Source organism: Quercus suber, unplaced genomic scaffold (genome assembly GCF_002906115.3).
Source record: "Quercus suber isolate HL8 unplaced genomic scaffold, Cork oak 2.0 scaffold_144, whole genome shotgun sequence".
In the NCBI taxonomy this organism is placed as follows: Eukaryota; Viridiplantae; Streptophyta; class Magnoliopsida; order Fagales; family Fagaceae; genus Quercus; species Quercus suber.
The window spans coordinates 717,436-734,060 of NW_027069605.1; the positions used below are offsets into that span (position 1 = coordinate 717,436).

Consider the following 16,625-nt stretch of genomic DNA (forward strand, 5'->3'; position numbering starts at 1 on the left):
ATTTGAGATAACTCAAGAAATTACATATCGGATTTTCTTGTACTTTCATGTTATCATTAATCATGATTTAAACCAATAGTAATATTTTGAAGGGCCAATTGAAATTAATTATGATGTTCCTACGCATGCATACCTATGGTAAGACCTTAACTAATAAAAATCGACCTTTCATATTACCTAGGTCAAAATATGGATTTTCATTCAGAAAAACCAGTTTATCCTTAATTCAACAATGACCTTACTATTTTGTCGATTTAAATTTTGAATGTTGAATGTTGAATGTTGAAAAACCAGTTTATATACTATGAATTTGAATGTTGAGGTCAATTATAGAATTTTCTGCCTAAGTGAAATTACTATTTTGTCCTAGAAAAGTGAATTTTAATGATTGCAAAATAGAGTATCTATTTACACATCTATTTTTAACCTAGGATTTATGTTTATATATTTGTTTGAATAATGATAGATAGTGTTATGAATTATGTGACGCTAAAAAGTAATACATTTATCTTATTAAATTTATATAAGATGAAACTATAAACTAAGTGTGAATTATCGGTAGGCTTATTACTTTGTGATATATTATGTGTTTAAATTTATTTGTTGAGAGTTATCAAAGAGTATAACTATATCTTCTCATAAAAAAAAAGTATAACTATATCTAAAAGGATAAAGTTTAGCTACAAAATTGGTTGTAGTCTAAGACTACTACCTTACTCAATAAAATAAATATTACTACATATTTTGAAAATTTAACTGTTAAATTGCTTGTCCTTTATGCTTTTAATACATATTAAATTTTGTGTCAATCAAATATTATTTATCATATGATCTGTAAGCTTATATTTTATGCATAATTTTAAATTATAAAAACTTGTAATTTAAATAATTTTTTGGTGACATAGCTATTGATCTTAATTTTCTAAAAATTTTATAAGCATAAAGTATATAAGAAGAAGATATAATCCAATAGTGAATTTGTCAAAATTCATTTCTAATAAAAAGATATCAAATAAAGTTGTAGTCTAAATTTACAATCAATTTTGTAACTAAACTTTGTCGTATCTAAAAAAATAGAAAATTTTAAAAACTACACGTAAGTGAATTAATTAAGAAGCTAATACAAACTCATACGGATTCATAGCATCTTCTTTTAGTTTTTTGACAGTGGATTTGAATATGTACATTAGCAAATGAATATATTAACAAAATCCTGTATTATGTATATTAATATATTACATATTATGTTCATAAAAAAAAAATTGTATATTACATATTATTGTTATTGTTTTAGGTAGTCATATTCCTTTTTGGGTTAGGTTCAAGTTACACCTGGTATAACTCTAAGTAATGTTACACCACTCAATAACTTGTTATTGAATTAATATTTTGAAAATCCAACCGTTGAATTACATGTTCTATATGTTCTTAACATACATGCCAATTTTCATATCAATCGGATGCTATTTATGATTTGATCTATAAGCTCATTTTTTATGCATTATCTTAAACTAAAAAAATTTGAAATTTAACAATTGATTGATGATATGACTATTAATATTTGATCACCTCAAAATTTTGCAAGCATTTTGTCAATATTCACATCTAATTAAAAAATATTGAGTGATGTAACATTAAATAGAGTTACATCAGGTGTAACTTGAACCCAATCCTTTTTTTTTTTTTTTTTTTTTGTTATTATAATTTTTGTTTTCATCCTTTTAGATGTTTTATGTTTATTAAGAATTGACCCAAGAGGACTGTTGATTATTGACTCTAAAGTCTAAAGGGCAAAAAAGGAAAAAAATAAAAAGAAAAAGTATATCAATCAATCATACTAAAAAGTAAAAAACAAAAAAAAAAAAAAATCTCTCAATTTACTCACCCTCGGAGCTCCGCGTAGAGATTCCCAAAATCTGGACCGTCCAATCCCTCCTCCTTCCTGGCTGCTGCACCTTCCTCCTCCGATTCTTTTCTTGTAGTCTCAGTCTCAGTCTCTCTCAGCCACCCAACCCCAACACACACGCACACACAGAGCAAATCCGTGCGCATTTCGCACACGGTGCAATCTATTAAGAACGACGCGTTTAGCGTTGTATGGTATTGACGACGCGTTGCGCTAAGGAAGCTAAATCTTTTTTTTTTTTTTTTTTTTAATATATTGTAGAAACAGAGATTTGATATAACTGAGCTGAGCAGAGCAGGACAAAGGCGAAGAAGAAGAAGAAGGAGGTGGAGGTGGAGGTGGAGGAGCATGGCTGAACTCTATTCGTGGCTCGTCTCCTTCTTTGTCCTCATAGCACTTCTCATCGTCATCGTTTACCAGGTCAATTTCTCTAATCCTAATTTCCTCTTTTATAAATATGTTTTATTTTTTTGGTTTCCCTGATTGTTTAAAGTTTGAGTTTTTATTTCAAAATTGCAATAAAAGGGTGTTTAAAGTTTCGCTATTTTGTTTCATAAATTGTTATTCACCGAGAGAAATGGGATTATAGTGCTTTTTGGCAATGAAGCTCTCTGTGCTATACCCATTTTTTGTTTTTTGGGATGCAAGAGTTTTAGGTACTCTTCTGGCAATGCCCAGAGGGAATATACTGTTTAGAAGTACATATTCTCATATAATAAGCACTCATTTTTTTTGGCAGTCTTCGTCAATGCCCAAGTATAGTTCTTCATATTTAAACTGGTTCAGCTGTTTATACATTCTTCTCTTTTCTGTTTGTGAGATGTAGCTCATAGGTTTCAATTCATAATGATTTTATTACTCAACTATGCAGTAGTGTAGTTTACATAAGGAGTAATATCATTTCCTCCCCTTGCTCTGTGATTTTTTAAGGATGGGGGGTTTTAGATGGATTGCTACTTAATTTTGAGTCGCACTTATACACACATCTTGGAATGAGTACTGGCTTTTGACATCTTACCTTTGACCTTAAACTATTGAAGTTAGATCTTCAAGTTGTTTTATGAGAAACAGCCAAGAACCTTGTAGCCTAGTGGCATTGCTTGTTCTCTTTTATGAGGAGAAGTGGGGAACTAGGGTTTGTTTGTATTCCCTCGCTCCTACTTGTAACAATTGAATTATAAAAAAGAAAAAAAGGTTCCTTTAAGAAAAACATTTTTGTTCTGAAAGTTAGTGTGGTAAAACTTGTAACTGCAATAGAATCCCCCCCCCCCCCTTCCCCTGGCGGATGGGGTGTCGACAAAGAAGGAAAAAAGGACTACTATAAGCAAGTAAGAATTATGCTGTCTTTAGCATGCATCGGTTCTATTGTATTTGAATAGGATTCATTGGCCTGTTTTGGTGACCAGTGAGTTACTTTCATTAGTAATAAGTTAACTTATTATAGCATTTAGGCCTCAGACTCAACCTTGAGAGGTTGGCTCAGTGGTTCTTAAGGCCTCACGACATTCATGAGATCTTGGGTTCGAAATATCTTGGGGCCACTCTCGAGAGATTCCTCCTTGTAATAACCTGGTGTGTGTAGGTTGGGTTGATTGCACCTGTCCAATAGAATTGTTAGATACTCGAAAAGGTTTGGATACTCTCATTTCTAAAAATATATATATATATATATATACTCATCATTGACTTGTCATTTAGTGTGGGTTAATGTTAATGCTGATAATACTAATAGGAAGCAATTCAAGTTTCATGGTAGCTATTTGGCCTCTTTGCCTAGTAGTATCGTATAAGTACTAAGGGATCTGAATTGGAGTTGAGGTTAGGGTTTTGAATCTTCTTCTTAATTCTTATCCCAAAAAAAAAAAAAAAAAAAAAATTGAGGTTAGGGTTTTGAATCTTCTTCTTAATTCTTATCCCAAAAAAAAAAAAAAAAAAAAAAGAGTTTGAATCTTCTTGACCGGTTACATTCGTTGACATAGGACAAATTAGGGAATTTGTCTGTTTGGTTGTGGTGGGTTTAGGGTTTGGAGAATTTGTGGATCTAAGTAGTATGTGGGGACTGGAGATTTGGTGTTATGATAGGTAAAAGAAAGGGCTTGATTTGGGGTTGTAAGGAAGAGGGAAAAGAGAGAATATTATGGTTTATAGGGGCTGTGTGAAAAGTATCACAAGAAAGGGAAGTAGAAGAAAGGAGAGAAGAGAAAGGGTGAAAAGAACCCCCAATGGCGAATGTGCTTCTATGCTCAAAACACTCGATTTTATTAACTAACTCCAATTTCTTTTGAATACATTGAGAGTGTGTATATATATATATATATATAAAGACTCTTTCTTGTACCAGTAGTATTAGGACTCTTAGATTGACTAGTAAACTAAAACCTAAGATCCTTAAGATCTACTAGAAAATTCTGGATTCAATTAAACTACCAAAATACCCTTAGTTCGCAGAAATTGCAGATTTTCCCTTGACCACAAAACTGACTGTAACTAATAAAATAAAAACCTGAATGAAAAAAATGTTTAACCCTAAAAGATTCATGCCTATACCTTTAAAACTACATGAATTTTACCTCAATTGGACTTTACATGTGGACGTTATAAAATAATTTTTAAATAGGCAAATTTGCAAAGTAATAGCAGATAAGTTTTTCTGGGCTACGGCACTAGTCATCTAGCTCTCACCCATAGCATGGATTATGTGGTGTTTGGCTCTTCAATTGCCTGTTAAAACATTGAAAAAGATGTTCCAAGTTGCTAGAATCAAGCTTGTGTAAGTGTGTTGGAGCACGCTGGCTCCATATAATTAAAGCTCAGGAAATGTTGTTTGGGTTTTACATGTAGTCACTCTATTGGCATTCTGTCATTGTTTGTCTAGTGTTATTTTAAGGTGTCTGAAATATGGATTTTTTTGTTTGTTTTGTTTTGTTTTGTTTTGAGAATCCTGAAATTTGAAATTTAACAGTGAAAATTTTGTTGCAGCTTATGTGCCTGGCGGATCTAGAGTTTGATTATATCAACCCTTATGACTCTTCATCTCGAATAAATAGAGTGATTTTGCCAGAGTTCATCACACAGGGAGTGTTATGCTTATTCTATCTTGTAACGGGGCATTGGTTTATGTCACTGTTATCTGTTCCATACCTCTACTACAATGTGAGACAGTAAGTTTATGTCTTCAAACTTCACCAAATATGAGATTATATGAGATTTTGTGTCTAGCGGAAAATGTTTATATCAGGATTTTGCTTCTCTTATTAGTGATGTGTCATAATTTTTTGGATAAATTCTGGAGAACTCCTTTGATGTTTGTGACAATGTAAATTACCTGTCCTAATATAATGTGGAAATAGCATTGGAGTAAAGGTGGATATTTACAATCAAGATGTGGATAACATATATATTGCTGCCATGATGTCACTAGTTACTACTTGTCAAAAAAAAAAAAAAAATGATATGTGCACTTATAGTGGTCATGTCTTGTTGTCCTGACTCCTGGAGAAGCTAGAATGTGCTAAGTTTCATGATCTTGCTAATTTCTGCCCTAAATGTGACTAGGTACTTGCAAAGAAAGCATCTGGTAGATGTCACTGAGATATTCAACTTGCTTCATTGGGAAAAGAAGCAGCGGCTATTCAAACTCTTCTATCTTATTTTTCTGCTCTTTCTCACCATATTTTGGTACTGTCACCAGATACAAATTACTTTTTGTTTCTCAGAAATTTAGTTTTTTAATTTTGATTCTACATAAAAAGATTGTTTTGACTCTTTTTTGTACTTCTGTTGTAGGATGATTCTAACTGCATTGGATGATCATAATTAATTGGGCGCTATTGCTTATGGACTAATACTGGAGGGTCTTAAATCTCAGTCCTGTGACTATTGCCCGAGTGTAAGAGATAAATTGCTTCCTCCTAGCAACACCCTTTGTACCTGAAATAAGTTCAGGGTTTGTATTTGAATTAAATTTCAGGGTGTTGCTGTCTCCTAGCAACACCATTTGTAACTGAATTATTCAATTATCCAACACCTGTTGGATAACACGTCAATCTCTCCAGGTTCAGTATTCGGGCATTTTCACCCGTTCCTCCTCCCGCTTATCATTTTCTTTTTCTCCATCTCTCCTATTCTTGCTTTTGGATTTTTGCCAATTTGTGTGCATGAAGAGGGGATATTTATATTAATAACCAAAAAAAAGTGTTGATTTTGAATGTAGGCCACAGTATGTACTAATCGCTTTTATTACTATGAAAACACCAATAAATCATGTTGACCAGATACGGTTTCATCAAAGTATTTCTTAGCTAGCATAAGTCTTGCATGGTACTATTTGGGCGTCTTAGAGCTTTCCATAGTGTATAGAAGTACGAGGTACCTTCATGGTCGACCACTCCTTAGCCTTGAAAGGCTCTCCAAGTGGGTGAACAGCAGTGCGGAAATAAAGCCTCTGGGGATCTTGGTATTACTTTGAACTTCCTGCAAAACGGAAGCCAAAACTTTGAGGAACGGGCCACCTCTGCCATAGCATAAAACGTTAATTCTGAACCACCATCATTTGATAGATAAACACTTAGCTTCTCAGGTGGATGGTCATAAGCAATGACTGATAGAACTGTGCTAATCACCATAGCTGGTGGTTCTATAAGGGGGTTTGCGGTGCACACGAATATGCTTATGCCTGGCTAAACCTTCTCGTATCTGTTTATTTTTACAACCACACTTAGCAACAACAGAAAAAAAAGCATGCACTACATATGGAAAATACTGTTACACACATTAATTTATAGATTATGTACACTCTTACATGCGCCAAAAATGAACTGAAATTGTGACTTGAAATCACGATATGTGCTTACATATAAACATGTGAAAGAGAGAGAGATACCTGTGAGAGAGGCAGTCCTGGAAAGTGCAACGATAGATGAGATTCCATCGAACAATCATAGTGAGAAACCATTAAAAACAAAACCAAAGCTTTGAAAGAAACAATCCTACCTGATAAGTCTAGAAAAATCACTAAGGTCGTCCATCTTAATGAACGACCATTGCATCATTAGTGGGACATCAAAGAAAGATGAGTAACCGTTCAACATATTCAATAACGACTATCAAAGGTTTTAAACTCTCTCATTAAGACAAAAAACGTTACAATTAGGATAATAATCACCCTCATTTATATCCAATAGCTACCTAAGTCACATATAAAATGGACAATTTGTCCATTTGCTAATATTAGGACATGTATTTCACATGTTAAGAACATATATTACTATGTTATGTAATTGGCTAATCCTTTGACAAACTGCCTTGTACTTGTATTTGGGTAGATTTAGGATGTGTTTGATGCTTTAAGAAACATTGTTTCAAGTTCAAGTGTTAAAGCCATGCAAGTTTGTCCAAGATTCAAGTATAGAAAGTGTTGTTCTTTAAAACTTAACAGCTAGCAATCTATCGAGACTTAAGAGCTGTCTGATTCCTGTGGCTCGACAGCAGCTCAACAAATAGGTATTTGTTGAGGTTTATGAAACTCAAGTGTTGTTTGGATTTTGCCAAACTTAGTTAACAAAACTGAGCTTTGTTAACTCATATCTCAAAACTCATGGGCCCCACATGTCTAATGTTTGTTTGGCTTTTTTTTTTTTTTTTTTTATTACTACTTGTCAAAAAAAAAAAAAAAATGATATGTGCACTTATAGTGGTCATGTCTTGTTGTCCTGACTCCTGGAGAAGCTAGAATGTGCTAAGTTTCATGATCTTGCTAATTTCTGCCCTAAATGTGACTAGGTACTTGCAAAGAAAGCATCTGGTAGATGTCACTGAGATATTCAACTTGCTTCATTGGGAAAAGAAGCAGCGGCTATTCAAACTCTTCTATCTTATTTTTCTGCTCTTTCTCACCATATTTTGGTACTGTCACCAGATACAAATTACTTTTTGTTTCTCAGAAATTTAGTTTTTTAATTTTGATTCTACATAAAAAGATTGTTTTGACTCTTTTTTGTACTTCTGTTGTAGGATGATTCTAACTGCATTGGATGATCATAATTAATTGGGCGCTATTGCTTATGGACTAATACTGGAGGGTCTTAAATCTCAGTCCTGTGACTATTGCCCGGGTGTAAGAGATAAATTGCTTCCTCCTAGCAACACCCTTTGTACCTGAAATAAGTTCAGGGTTTGTATTTGAATTAAATTTCAGGGTGTTGCTGTCTCCTAGCAACACCATTTGTAACTGAATTATTCAATTATCCAACACCTGTTGGATAACACGTCAATCTCTCCAGGTTCAGTATTCGGGCATTTTCACCCGTTCCTCCTCCCGCTTATCATTTTCTTTTTCTCCATCTCTCCTATTCTTGCTTTTGGATTTTTGCCAATTTGTGTGCATGAAGAGGGGATATTTATATTAATAACCAAAAAAAAGTGTTGATTTTGAATGTAGGCCACAGTATGTACTAATCGCTTTTATTACTATGAAAACACCAATAAATCATGTTGACCAGATACGGTTTCATCAAAGTATTTCTTAGCTAGCATAAGTCTTGCATGGTACTATTTGGGCGTCTTAGAGCTTTCCATAGTGTATAGAAGTACGAGGTACCTTCATGGTCGACCACTCCTTAGCCTTGAAAGGCTCTCCAAGTGGGTGAACAGCAGTGCGGAAATAAAGCCTCTGGGGATCTTGGTATTACTTTGAACTTCCTGCAAAACGGAAGCCAAAACTTTGAGGAACGGGCCACCTCTGCCATAGCATAAAACGTTAATTCTGAACCACCATCATTTGATAGATAAACACTTAGCTTCTCAGGTGGATGGTCATAAGCAATGACTGATAGAACTGTGCTAATCACCATAGCTGGTGGTTCTATAAGGGGGTTTGCGGTGCACACGAATATGCTTATGCCTGGCTAAACCTTCTCGTATCTGTTTATTTTTACAACCACACTTAGCAACAACAGAAAAAAAAGCATGCACTACATATGGAAAATACTGTTACACACATTAATTTATAGATTATGTACACTCTTACATGCGCCAAAAATGAACTGAAATTGTGACTTGAAATCACGATATGTGCTTACATATAAACATGTGAAAGAGAGAGAGATACCTGTGAGAGAGGCAGTCCTGGAAAGTGCAACGATAGATGAGATTCCATCGAACAATCATAGTGAGAAACCATTAAAAACAAAACCAAAGCTTTGAAAGAAACAATCCTACCTGATAAGTCTAGAAAAATCACTAAGGTCGTCCATCTTAATGAACGACCATTGCATCATTAGTGGGACATCAAAGAAAGATGAGTAACCGTTCAACATATTCAATAACGACTATCAAAGGTTTTAAACTCTCTCATTAAGACAAAAAACGTTACAATTAGGATAATAATCACCCTCATTTATATCCAATAGCTACCTAAGTCACATATAAAATGGACAATTTGTCCATTTGCTAATATTAGGACATGTATTTCACATGTTAAGAACATATATTACTATGTTATGTAATTGGCTAATCCTTTGACAAACTGCCTTGTACTTGTATTTGGGTAGATTTAGGATGTGTTTGATGCTTTAAGAAACATTGTTTCAAGTTCAAGTGTTAAAGCCATGCAAGTTTGTCCAAGATTCAAGTATAGAAAGTGTTGTTCTTTAAAACTTAACAGCTAGCAATCTATCGAGACTTAAGAGCTGTCTAATTCCTGTGGCTCGACAGCAGCTCAACAAATAGGTATTTGTTGAGGTTTATGAAACTCAAGTGTTGTTTGGATTTTGCCAAACTTAGTTAACAAAACTGAGCTTTGTTAACTCATATCTCAAAACTCATGGGCCCCACATGTCTAATGTTTGTTTGGCTTTTTTTTTTTTTTTTTTTCCGGATGTTAACTCAGTTAACAAAACTAAGATTTTTGGGATATGAGTTATCAAACTTGGAAACTCCTCCGAGTTGTTTTCAATTTTTTTTTTTTGAGTTTTGAGTTATGTTAACTCAGTGGCATTTTCCCGTAATTTACATCACAATTGGGTCCCACGGAGCAGAGTGTTGTTCCATCACTACAGCAACAGATGCTCCAATAGGTAGTCTTTTCTTCTTCTTTCTTTTTCTTTCTTCTTCACAGACTCACTCCAACGGCATTTTCTTCTTCTTCTTCATTCTTTTTCTTTATTTTCTTCTTCACAAAAACACCAAATATACTTTATTTAAAAAAAAAAAAAAACACATGGGTACCGATTTCTCAAACCCATAAACACGAGTTAGATCATACACACTAACACAGAAACACAAACCCACAAACATGTTCACCATGGGTCTGACTCCATAGCTGCCGCTGCTTCAAGATTTCACAAACCCACAAACATCCTCTGTGGCTACCACCCTCTCCCTCGCTGCCGCTGCTTCACAATTTCACGAGCTCGACCTCCCTCGCCACAGCTGTTCCAGAGAAAGACGAAGGGAAAGAAAAAAAAAAAGGGAAATAGGCGTTGGGTTGAAAGAGATCAACACCGATTGGTGCCGCTGCTACAAGTCGGAGGATCAACACCGATTGGCGCCACCGCTACACCGATCAACACCAATCGTCTTCTATCTTAGCTGGGTTCGGGTTTGTGCTGGGAGAGTAACATGGCAATGGTGACTGAAGGAGAAGAAAATGAAATGAGGAGTTATAAGTGATGAAAAAAAAAAAAACAAACAAACAAACAGGGCCTCAATTTTTTAGGACTGTTTTTCATTCAATTCGTGATTATATGTTTGGGCTTTCTTTTCTCACAACCCTAGATATATATAAGGATTATTTTAAGGGCTGTAAATAGAGACACAAGTTGCACAAGTGTTGAGCAAAGTTTTGTTCAAGTAAATTGTGATCGGAGACAAAAATTGCCCTAATTCATCTTTCTTGTGAAGAAATTGTTGTGTTTGTGTAACATAGGATTTTGTGACCAAGGAACTTCTTGATCTTCATCGTGTGATGAACTGAAGAACTTTGCAGCCAACAACCTTCTCTAGTTGGTGGTTGAAGTCGCGTACTGGATCCGCGTAATTAATTAGTCACGTACTAGGAGTTGTGCATTGAAAGAAGAGATTGTCACTACAGAATAAGTCTAATTGGGTATTGGGGTAAGGGTTCAATTGTAGGTTGGTATAAGGTACTGAGATTTCTTTACTTGTAACCGCTTGTTGTGATAATAGTAGATTCTCGGGAGTGGTGACCTTAAAATCACTTGGTAGGGTTTTAATCGTGTAGGTTTTTCCTATTTGCAAACAAATCACCGTGTCAATTTATTTTCCGCTGCATACTTAGTTTAATTGGTGTGCTACCACGTGTTTGCATGTTAATTTGATTAATTAATAAACTTGGCTAATTAATCAATTAATTCATCACAAGAGGTCAATACGTTTTTGGCCTATCAGCTAAGGTACGACAAAAACTACTACAAAACACTATCTATATACGAAAGATATGAGTTGATACTAACTTAAGCATTGGAGGCTCCTCTACTGGGCACAACCCAGTGGTCTCTTCGATTAGTCCTTCCTTTATTTTGCAGGTCCTACAAGATCGTCTAATGATCCGAATTTGATGAGTGACCCAACTGATGATTTTGGCATCATCAGTTTGGCATCGTCTGTGGGAATCGATTTGCCAGTGAGCTCTTCCTATGACAAAGGGTCACTCACTTCAAACTCATAAACAATGATGCTAGAACCTGTATCCAAGAGAAACAGGGCATACAATTGGATTTGGGTGAAAAGGAGATCAAAAAGCTAAGCTTTCTTTATTTCAAGATCCAATAAAGCAAACCCATTTAGCAATTTCATCTTCAAAGAACAAAACCTCAAAATTTCCATTAAATCACCCAAAGGTGGCTTGCTGTAAGGCTCAGACTGTAAGACTCGCTGTAAGGCTCAAAATTTTCATCTTGGGTCTAAAAATTTTCATCTTGGGTCATCCTGTCAAATGCTTTTATCACATGTTGTTAAATGACCTAAAAGTCTAAAAACACAATAACCTCTTTTAATGCTTTATAAACATAAAAAGGAGTTTATCATGTTAAATATTCTTTTGCTGAAAATAGAGAGATAATTGTAGGTGGTCATGTAATTTTCGGCCACCCAAGTCAAAAGCTATGATGAAATTACCATCAAAGAGCTTTTCTTTCTTGGTTTCACTCTTCCCTATTGTTTTAATTTGCATGAAAGGTGAAGTCAAATTTCATTAAAACGTAATTTCCTTCCCAAAATTATGGCGTCTAAAATATAATCATTAAAAAGGAAAAAGTCAAATTTTATTGTCTTCCTAAATTTAGAATCCTAAATTTTTAACATGATATAAAGTTTAAAACAAGGAGAGAAAGTCTAAACTCTAAACCCAATTCTTGGGTCTTGAGGTGTGAAAGCCAAGGGAAATGAATACCTTAATTCATTGCTATAGCTTATACATGTTCAAGGAATATATTATATTTGGTAGTTAGGGAAAAGAGAATGGAAAGAGATCGGTCAAGTAATATCACCATTTACTCTTTAAAATCCCCTCCATTAAAGCTAATTATAAGTCAAGCATTATAACCTTGATATTCTAATTATGACCATCAAAAAGAGTTCTACTACATTTCCTAATATGATCAGAACAGACCATTTGACCCTTTACTGTATATATAAATGTTTTTAATATCCTAATTGATGTTCACACATTATGGCTTTTTATATCACCACTTTTCTTTCCTAATGCATCTTGTTAAGATAGGAAAATTGAAGTCAAATTTTATTGCATGGCCCTTGTCAAAGGTAAGAAATCTCATATTTTACCATTTGAGAAAAGTGAAACCGAAATTTATTATCTTAATAGAATTATAGTATGTCATAATTCTAACCACTAAAAAGGTAGATTTGAATCTTATTGCCTGTCTAAGTTATTTAAAAAAAAAAAAAAACTGCTTTCGGCATTAAACCCAAAGTTATTTAGTTTCGATTTTTGAAGTTAAAGAATTTTTTGATGAAGAAAGTTAGTGAATACTCCTATATGTTTTTACTTTCTACAGTTAGTTTCCTAATGGAAATTAATTTTATAAATGCTCCTTAGAGCAATCAATTAAATGTATAAAACATTATATGTTTTTACTTTCAGAGTTGTCATTAGACATAAGATGTTTTAAAAAATATGCTAATAGCATTATTTTTGAGTCAAATGATCCAGTTATTTAAGGAATGCAAGTTTGTAAAATTTCATAATTCAAAAATCATTAGAATTTATGCCAATAAACATAAAAGATATTTAGTTTCAGTACATTGCTTCTGAAATAAATTCCGTCATCGTTGCTAAGTTCAAATTTTATATCTTCATATGTTCCTCCATAGAATGAACAAAGTTTACTATTTAAACTTTTCCATGTATAATTACACTTTTAGAATGGAGAATTTAAATTGTTCCATACATAAATCCCACCAAATGGCTTCATGAAATCTTTAGTGGTCTTTATATGTTAAAGCGTCATGCTTTCACTGAGCCATTACACTTCAGAGCTTGGTATAAACTATATTACACTTCATTTATATAAAAATCAATACTAAGCCCCCAACAAATTTTATACATTTGTGGTTAATATTTATGTGAATCTCTTACTTGACAAGTTGCACCAAGTCTAACACCTTGCACAATAAAAGTACTAAACTATTCACTAGTGTAACTAGACTAGCTTGATTGTACCTATTCTTAAGAAATTGTCAAGAAAAACCTGCCAAGAAAAACATCAAAAACTCTTAAGTGGAAAAGGGTAATACAACTGAAGGTTATGAAAATTCCTTTGACATCACAAATGGGGAGTCAAGCCCCAATAGCTTTGAAGCCAATATCAACCCACCAAAGAAGAGCTCGTTGAAAAGAAATCAGCTTAGAAGGGTACCCAAAGTACCGCGCACACACATCTAAATCACTTGCCATGTGAACAAAGTGGTTCCAAGCCAAGTATGCCTGTTCTAAGATCCTTGCAAAGGTGGGCTCGAATATTCAATTTCTAGAAAAAGTTCCAAGGTAAACAGGTAATTAAACCTTACTCACTCTCTCACTTGTTAACTTAATCTTCAAAACTTGATTTTGATGTGTGTAACATATATATCTTAAATTTAAGGCATTGCATAAGTTACCAACTAAATGCGAAATGAATCCAAGGCAGACAGTAAAAAAAAAAAAAAAAAAAATCCAAGGAAATCCTATACTTTCCTTTAGTCTAGCTCTATAATTACTGAGATTTCAAGAAAAGTGAAGTCAATTTTTTTTTTTTTTAAATATGCCATGTTGAGGCACTAAAAAGTGGAATAAAATATCATTATGGTTTTAATATAATAGTATAGTAGAAAGTAATTAATTGCATTATTTAACGATTCAACCCTTTTTATCCTTTAAATATCTGCAGCAGTTTGTTATTTTGAAAGTTAATTACTTATATGATTTAGTAAGGTTAGAATAGAGAAACTTGAGGTTTGGAATAAAAGATTCGCTACACCATTTTTAAAAAATATTCATGGCCGTTCCTCTAGTTCATATCTTACCAACTTATTGCACATGCTATCACAACATCAAACACTTCTTTTTATCTTAAAATCATTTTTGATATTCGTTGGACACTTGAGTATCCAAAATAATGGACATATCAGCTTTAACTTCGACACTTTAAAGAAGCATGTAGCTAGTAGCTTCAGTCTTCATAAATCATATCATACTTTTAGAATGCACTTCGTCAAATGACATCCATAATTGTGTAGCATGCAATTGCATATTTGTATATTGTCATTCCTAACAAAATGCAGCTAGCATTATTGAAGTGACTTAAGTGTATAATTAAAGAAGAGAGAAAAGGAAATTGCTACTTCGAACAACAATGTCCATGGTCATCAAAGCACTCCCCCTTGGATGTACCACTTAAAGCATTCGCAGTAGTGGTGGCAAAATTTTAGTTATTTAACTACACAAAAAGTTACTCTATCTATTTTACCTACACACATGTTGTAGCAGTGGTTCTATTTTAGCTTTCAATACAATAAAATAATATACACATCATAATAAAATAATATAATCACTACAATAAAATAATATATCCTACTAAAAAAAAACAACCACAGCACCAACCACAACCACTCTACCATCAGCCACAGCCACAGCCACCACCACCACCACCACCAGTCCACAGCAGGCCAAAAAAAAAAAAAAAAAACCAAATCTCCAATTTTTTCTTCAACCCGGACCAAAAAAAAAAAAAATTCACCAGAAACCCACCCAATCGTAGAGCAAGCACTCCGATCGGCGTCAACAATCACGGCTGATCGGCAGCAACACCCACAACCACCATCACGAAACCCACCCGAGCCACCCACTGATGTCGATGAACCCAACCACAGCCCACTGATGTCGACGAACCCAGCCACCCACCGACACTGATCTATCCACACAACCACAACCACCACCACACCACAACCCACAGCAGAAAAAGAAAAAGAAAAAAAAACCAAGTAAGGATCGAGATGGGTTGGCAACGTGGATCGGGGCTGGGGTCTGCGGCGTGGATAGGCAACGGGGTCTGCGGCGTGAGTCGGTGGTATGGGTCGGCGGTAGCATGGAGGTAGGCTGGCAGTGGTGAGAGGAAGTTGAGAAAGAGCTGAGAGAGAGAGAGAGAGAGAGAGAGAGAGGTGAGATTGAGAGAGATCAGAGTTGAGAGAGAGAGGTAATATTTTAATGCGGCCAGGAGTAAAAAATTAATTTTTTTTTTTTTTTTTAGCTCTAAGCTACAGTGCACATCTATCTATAGATGTGCACTGTAGCAAATCATCTAAAAAAAATAAGTATAGCTCCACTGCTGGAGCAAGTTTTTTGTGTGTGAGGAGCTAAAATATACCAATATAACTTTTTAGCACCACTGCTGCGAATGCTCAACAATTTGATAGCTTGTGTGTGTATATCTCGCACTGTTTCTCCACAACTATGGCAAAATGGCAACAAAGATCAAAGAGGAGGATACGTCCATAACATTTTTATAATATTTTTTTGCAATAAATTATAAGTGATAGATTATTATTGGTTGTTACTGAATGGGTAAAAAAAGGATTTTAGTAGCGGGTTCAAATTATAACTAATAACAACTAATTACCATCTATAATTTGTTGTAAAAGTGTTGTGAAAATGTTGTAGGTGTAATACTTCTCTTATATATAAGATACATGGAATGCATATTATGAAAAAAAAAAAAACTGCAACAACAACGTTAATAGTTGCAAAGTAATCAACAATTATCTTCTTATGGTTGTTTCAGTATCGATTCTATAAATTTCTGTATGTTAGGTATATGATTTTTTTTTTTTAATTTTAATTATTATATTTTGGTTATCTCATAAAAAAGGGAAAAGCGACCTGTGATAGGCTATAATTTTAATTTTTGGTTGAATAGTGATATATTATTTTTGGTTGGACAAAAGGGAAAACACTAATAGTGGGAAAGATTATTTTTATTCATTGAATTATGATACACATACATGTAGATATGAAAAATTAGGAATTAGGATGCTTTAGAGTTTTAAGGAATAGAGATGGCAACATGGACAGAGATAGAGATAACCTGTCCGCACCTAATGATAGAGAAAACATGCAAGTAATGTTTCAATAAAAAGTTCAACCAGACCAAGTTGCACAATTTTCATCTTGAGATTTACAATCCCTTATTAACAAATTAAAGAA

At 34.1% G+C, this 16,625-nt stretch overlaps 1 protein-coding gene across 2 annotated transcripts; it reads left to right on the top strand.

Moving 5' to 3' along the window:
* Positions 1–1,852: 1,852 nt before the first annotated feature.
* LOC112038649 (protein cornichon homolog 4) lies at positions 1,853–5,997 on the top strand. Of its 2 annotated transcripts, XM_024071476.2 has the most exons (5): positions 1,853–1,978; positions 2,168–2,326; positions 4,886–5,067; positions 5,462–5,584; positions 5,693–5,997. In XM_024071476.2, exons 2-5 carry the CDS (start codon positions 2,255–2,257, stop codon positions 5,724–5,726), a joined length of 411 nt encoding a protein of 136 aa, XP_023927244.1. In that variant the 5' UTR covers positions 1,853–1,978; positions 2,168–2,254; the 3' UTR covers positions 5,727–5,997. The 2 variants fall into 2 exon arrangements, with proteins under 2 accessions (XP_023927244.1, XP_065632963.1); XM_065776891.1 differs by having other exon boundaries at positions 1,855–2,326.
* The last annotated feature ends 10,628 nt before the right edge of the window (positions 5,998–16,625 follow it).